Source organism: Camelus dromedarius, chromosome 35 (assembly GCF_036321535.1).
Source record: "Camelus dromedarius isolate mCamDro1 chromosome 35, mCamDro1.pat, whole genome shotgun sequence".
Taxonomy (NCBI): Eukaryota; Metazoa; Chordata; class Mammalia; order Artiodactyla; family Camelidae; genus Camelus; species Camelus dromedarius.
The window spans coordinates 13111059-13116659 of record NC_087470.1 but is presented as its reverse complement, the minus strand read 5'-3'; the positions used below and the strand labels follow the sequence as shown (position 1 = coordinate 13116659).

The 5601-nt window shown below is 60.6% G+C and overlaps 1 protein-coding gene across 1 annotated transcript; it reads left to right on the top strand.

Moving 5' to 3' along the window:
• Window positions 1-2532: 2532 nt before the first annotated feature.
• PGAM2 (phosphoglycerate mutase 2) lies at window positions 2533-4831 on the top strand. Its single transcript, XM_031445017.2, has 3 exons — window positions 2533-3018; window positions 3112-3292; window positions 4634-4831. The coding sequence occupies exons 1-3, from the start codon at window positions 2602-2604 to the stop codon at window positions 4798-4800; spliced, it is 765 nt and encodes a 254-aa protein (XP_031300877.1). The 5' UTR covers window positions 2533-2601; the 3' UTR covers window positions 4801-4831.
• The last annotated feature ends 770 nt before the right edge of the window (window positions 4832-5601 follow it).

Here is a 5601-nt window from a genome sequence, read left to right as displayed (position 1 = left end):
TCCCATTATTTCCCCCTCTCCTAGTGGTCAGGATGAACCGGAATAGCTTGAGTTGTCTGTGTTATCTGTTGGCCTAAATATGAAGAAGCAAGCTGAGGAAAGCCCCAAATATGAGTTTATTCAGGACTAAAAGAGGAGCTGCAATTCAGGAAACTCTGTAGCAAGGTCCAGGAGGGTCTGTTGAGGGTTTGAAGCAGGTTGTATTCATGGGCAGGGAGTGTTTGGTTTGGGTCAGTTAAAAATCAAAACCAGAAAGGGACCAGCCTTGAAGACTTGCCAAGCAGAAAAAAATCCATTCAGCCACACAAACAAAGCTCGTTTCAGCCCACTTAGTGAGGCCAGCCCAATCTGGGCCATCTTTGATTTATGCCCAAGGCAAAACTTCCCAAGTTTTCATACAAGACAACTTGTGATCAACCACCCACTATCTGGGAAAACTCCTACACTATCAGCTTTCTGTCATCAGGCATTGATGGGAATTTGTTACCAAACCACACTTGGGCGCATCCACCTGGGTGCAGGGAAGGCGGGCTACCGACACTGGCTACGGCGAAGGAAAGCATAGCGTTTATCGCAGGGCGCCGAGCAAGGAGTCCAGGCAGCTAGTACTCATGAGCTCCCTGATGGCTTTTCAGGGAAAAGTTTTTAAAAACAGAATGAGGAAGGGGGTTGTGTCTGTCTGATCAGCTCATGGACATCCTTCTAATCGGTTGGTGGTAAGGTGATCAGGAGTCAACACCATCAACCTTCTGGTTCCAACTGGTCTGGGGTCTACTGCTGGTGGGCAGCACGCACTTAGCTTTTCCCATCCGGTGGGGATTTCAGTGTCTGCAGGAAAGCTCCAAAGACATGGCTCAGAATATCATCTAGAGCCCATGAGAAGAAAGTTAAGGTCCTTGACTATGTTTAAGGGCTAAACTATTTCGTCTTGCTTGGCTGTTTCCCTTTGGTTCTGCATTTTCCTACTTAGATTAAACTTACTCTTTGGAACTTAGGGAAGGCCTAGGAAAGTTTTTCTACAAAAGAGAGGCAGGGGGAGGACATGGTTTGGTGGGGTCGGGGGTGGGGGGGTGTCTAACCCGGGAAGGTCCCACAGGTCCCGCTCAGTCTTCCTGAGGGCACATGTGTGAGATTCTCCACTTGATACCCTCCAGTCCTATTTTAGGTTGAAATTCTTTCACATATTCTTTTCCCTGCTGGAGTATCAACCCCCCACCTGGCTCCCTGATGGACCTTGGGGGCAAAGGGACAAAAAGTAGACGCCTCCAGCCTTGGGGTGGAGAGCCTCCACCTTGGGGGCCCAGAGCTGGGAGCCCCTACGCTGGGTGGGCAGCAAGGCTGGAGGGAGCGGTGTCAGAGTTTCTCTCGCCTCACTTTTTTTATTTTTTCATTTTTTTCTAATTGTGTATCTGAAAAGTATCCTGCACTTAACAGGGGTTATTTGTATAATCAGAATGCCTCTTTGTGTTTTTTTTTTATTGTTGCTGTTTGGGTGGGGGGAGGGAGGGAGGTGATTAGGCTAATTTATTTATTTTTAGAGGAGGTACTGGGAATTGAACCCCAGCACACACTTTACCACTTGGGCTACACCCTCCCCCCACCACAAGCTTGAAATGGCCTCCCACCCACCCTTGTCCATTTTCAGAAACATGGCAGCGGGTGGGAAGACGTGGGGGACCACGGATGGGCACAGTGGCCTCTGCTCCTGGGGCCTCTTGGGGACATGCATCCAGGATTTCTTTTTAAAGGTGGTTCCCGCTGGAAGGAATGAGCCTGGCTTGGGTGAAGGCAGAGCGGGAGAGTGTAGCCAGATGTGGGATAAGGATGCAAAAAAGGGGCCCCTCCCTGGCCCAAGCAGCCAGACCTTCAGCTCCCCCGACTGTCCTGGAAACCCCGCTCCGCCCAGCTCAGACCTCGCCCCACACTGTTGCCACCTCCCGCAAGGCCAGACCTCTTCCTTCCCCAGGGCCACAGCCCTCACCTGCTCCCTAGCTCTGCCCACAGCAACCTTTCCTCCTCCTCCGTCCCTAGTGGAGAGGGTGCCACAGCCCCTCCGAGGCTGGCTGTCGGCCACAGGCTTCTACAGGGCTCCCGCATCCCGCGGCTCCCCTTGAATCGAGCAGTGTCCCTACCGAAACTCAGGCTTGTCCCCGGTTGTGCTGAGTGACTAGTGAACGTGGCTGGGATTTTTTGTGTGTGTGTCTGGGAACAGGGAGGGGCTGGACGGGGCTGGGAGCCCCAACCTTAGGGGGAGTCTCCCCCTGGAGAGCCCCTCTGTTGCTGCTGGCCCCCACCTCCCGGGTCTGTGGCAGGCCCGGATTCTGCCCTTCTCACCCAGCCTTGCTGGGGCCCCACCCGGCCCCGCCCAGCCTGGGCTCCGGGCCCGTGGGGACCGGTGGCCGCTGAGGCTATTTTGAGGCCAGCTCCTGGCCAGCCTTGCGCACGGAGCCCTGCTACTGGCCACCTGCCGCCGCCTGTCAGGCCTGGAATGCTGATAGGCAGTTGGCTGGGGTGGGGGCTGGGGACAGACTGTTATAAAGCCAGGGGCGCTGGGGAGGCGCCTGTCCCCGTCGGGAACCTGCCACAGCCCCCACCGGCACCATGTCCACCCACCACCGCCTGGTGATGGTTCGGCACGGTGAGAGCACCTGGAACCAGGAGAACCGCTTCTGCGGCTGGTTTGACGCGGAGCTGAGCGAGAAGGGGGCCGAGGAGGCCAAGAGGGGCGCGCACGCCATCAAGGATGCGAAGATGGAATTCGACATCTGCTACACGTCGGTGCTCAAGCGGGCCATCCGTACCCTCTGGACCATCCTGGACGGGACGGACCAGATGTGGCTGCCCGTGGTGCGCACCTGGCGCCTCAACGAGCGGCACTACGGGGGCCTCACCGGCCTCAACAAGGCGGAGACGGCGGCCAAGCACGGGGAGGAGCAGGTGAAGATCTGGAGGCGCTCCTTCGACATCCCACCGCCCCCCATGGACGAGCACCACCCCTACTACAGCTCCATCAGCAAGGTGAGCGGCCGGGGCGGGGCGGGAGGCAGGCCGGGGTGGGGGTGGGGGGGCGGGCGGCCGGCGGGCAGCCGACCGCAATGTGGGCGCCCCCAGGAGCGGCGGTACGCGGGCCTGAAGCCCGGGGAGCTGCCCACCTGCGAGAGCCTCAAGGACACGATCGCCCGGGCCCTGCCCTTCTGGAACGACGAGATCGCCCCCCAGATCAAGGCCGGCAAGAGAGTGCTGATCGCAGCGCACGGGAACAGCCTGCGGGGGATCGTCAAGCACCTGGAAGGTGAGGCCCGGCGCCCCGGGGCGGGGCGCGGCGACGCGCTCCCTGGAGCCGGCCAGCCCCCAGCTCCGCATTCCAGCACAGCGGCAGCTTTGCAGACACAGCGCCCAGAGTGGGGCTTTCGGCCTGTGAATCAAACACGGAGGATTGAGAAACCATTTAAAAAAACAGCTTTGTATAAGTCCCTATCTGTGTGTGCTGGGACACTGTTTAAGATGAGTTTCCTTCGAAGACTGTGGGTGACAGCGTCCAGCACCACTGACCCCGGGCCCAGGCCCTGCTCAGGGGCTGAGGGGCCCACGGCTGGCCTGGCTTCCCAAACACAAGCCCCAGGTGACAGGAGGGGAGGCCGGGGGCAGCCTCTTGTCCAAGGACACCCACCTGTGAGAAGGCAGGGCCGCCTGGCTCTAAGTCCCGGTCTGAGTGACCCTCGGCAGGGCTCTGCTCCCTCCCCGCCCCAGCACCCCAGCTCAGGCCCACTGCAGGCACAGGTAAGGCCATCAAAAGGATGCAGGGTGTGGGAACCCCCAGGGACCCCAGGTTGGGAGCTGGGCTTCTTTTTAGGGGCAACCCCTTCCAGCACGACAGGCTCCTGCACGGAGGCCTGGCTGGCCCCAGTCCGCCTTCCCCAGGATGCTGCGTCCAGCAGACGCCTCACAGCTGGCGCTGAGTCTAGCAGGTGGAAAGTCCATCTTCCAGCCCCGTCCTGGGGGCTGGCCTAGGAGGAAAGGATGCCCCGAGGCGAGGCAGAGGGACTGGGGCCTCCCACTTACGCATTTCCCTTAAGCCCTCCTTGCACCAAGGGGGTGGGGTGGCAGGACAGCAAAGGTCGAGCTGCTATTCCAGGCCAGGGGCTGCGGGAGGCTGGCAGGGTAGGGTTTCCACGAGAGACTGCCTCCCACCTGGCAGGGCCTCCCGTCCACCTCGGCCACCAGCAGCCCTTCTCTCGGTCCCTACCCCTCTCCCTTCCTCAGAAGTACCCCTGCTCCTCTGCTTAGGGTGCCTAGAAGTTAGAACTCTCTAGAAACCAAATGGTTAATGTCTTTCCTGAACCCAAGTATCCACCAGTCTGGCTGGAGTTCACGTCGGGCTGCGAGGACCAATGGCGTCGCCCCAGGGTGGAGCGGGGTTCCTCCTTTTACCACAGCTATTTCTGTCGCTTGCTGTCTCAGGTCTGCCCTGACCTTCTCGAGCCACACTTCTGCGGCCTTGCTGTCAGGGATGGGAGGGCTGAGCCCGGCTGACGGCTCTGTGGCCCGCAAAGGTCACGGAGCCCGCGGGACGCAGGAGCAGGTGGCTGCCTGGCGGACAGGCTGGGAGGGGCTGAGGACCCTGTTCCCCCAGGGATGTCGGACCAGGCCATCATGGAGCTGAACCTGCCCACCGGGATCCCCATCGTGTACGAGCTGGACCAGGCGCTGAAGCCCACCAAGCCCATGCGGTTCCTGGGCGACGAGGAGACCGTGCGCAAGGCCATGGAGGCTGTGGCTGCCCAGGGCAAGGCCAAGTGAGGGGTGGGCTCTGCCAATAAAGGTACCTCCTCCTGCCGCCTCAAGTTCACCGTGGCCCCAGACGCCCGGCACGTGGGCTGCCGGAAGCCCACCCCCAGCACTGGCTCACTCTACAAACACGACCCCAGGCCCCTGCTGCCTGCCCAGCCTGCCTCAGTGGGTGGGGTGACCCTGGGACCACGGGCAAGAGCCTGTCCCCATCCCTGGCTGTCACGTACTCCCTGCCAAGCCCCTAGGGTGACCCCGTAAGCTGGAGAGCCTTGTGGTAACCCTGCTCTAAATCAGCGCCCGGGGCTACTCAGGGAGGGTCCGAGTGACCCAGTCCTCCCCGTGGTCAGCGAGGACTGTAGCCAGGCCACCGCTCCCTTCAGACTGCCTGCCGTCCTCTGTCCCTGCAGCCCCAGGGTGGGAAGGGCAAGGTGTAGGCATGCTGAGTCCCACCTCCTGGGTGTCCCCTCGTCCGGGGACAGAGAAGCAAGCAAACCCGATTCATGGGGCACGCACACCTGGGGCGGGCCCTGTCGTCTGTCTTGAAAATCAGGACATGGTGAGGCCTGCCTGCAGCAGACAGGGAGTGCCACCTGTAACCCGGTGGGACTGGCCACCACCTGGGGCCAGCAGCCTCCGCAGCACAGCCTTTGACCCAAGCCACTCCCACCTAGCACCTTCCGGAACACGAGAGGGGCTGTAGGTCCCCAGACGCTCCGTGGGTGCCAGGTGCCTCACTGCACGCACACACTCACGGCAGGGATCAGGGCGGTCCTTGGCCCCTCCCAGAGAACTGAAATGAAGGAGGCGGAC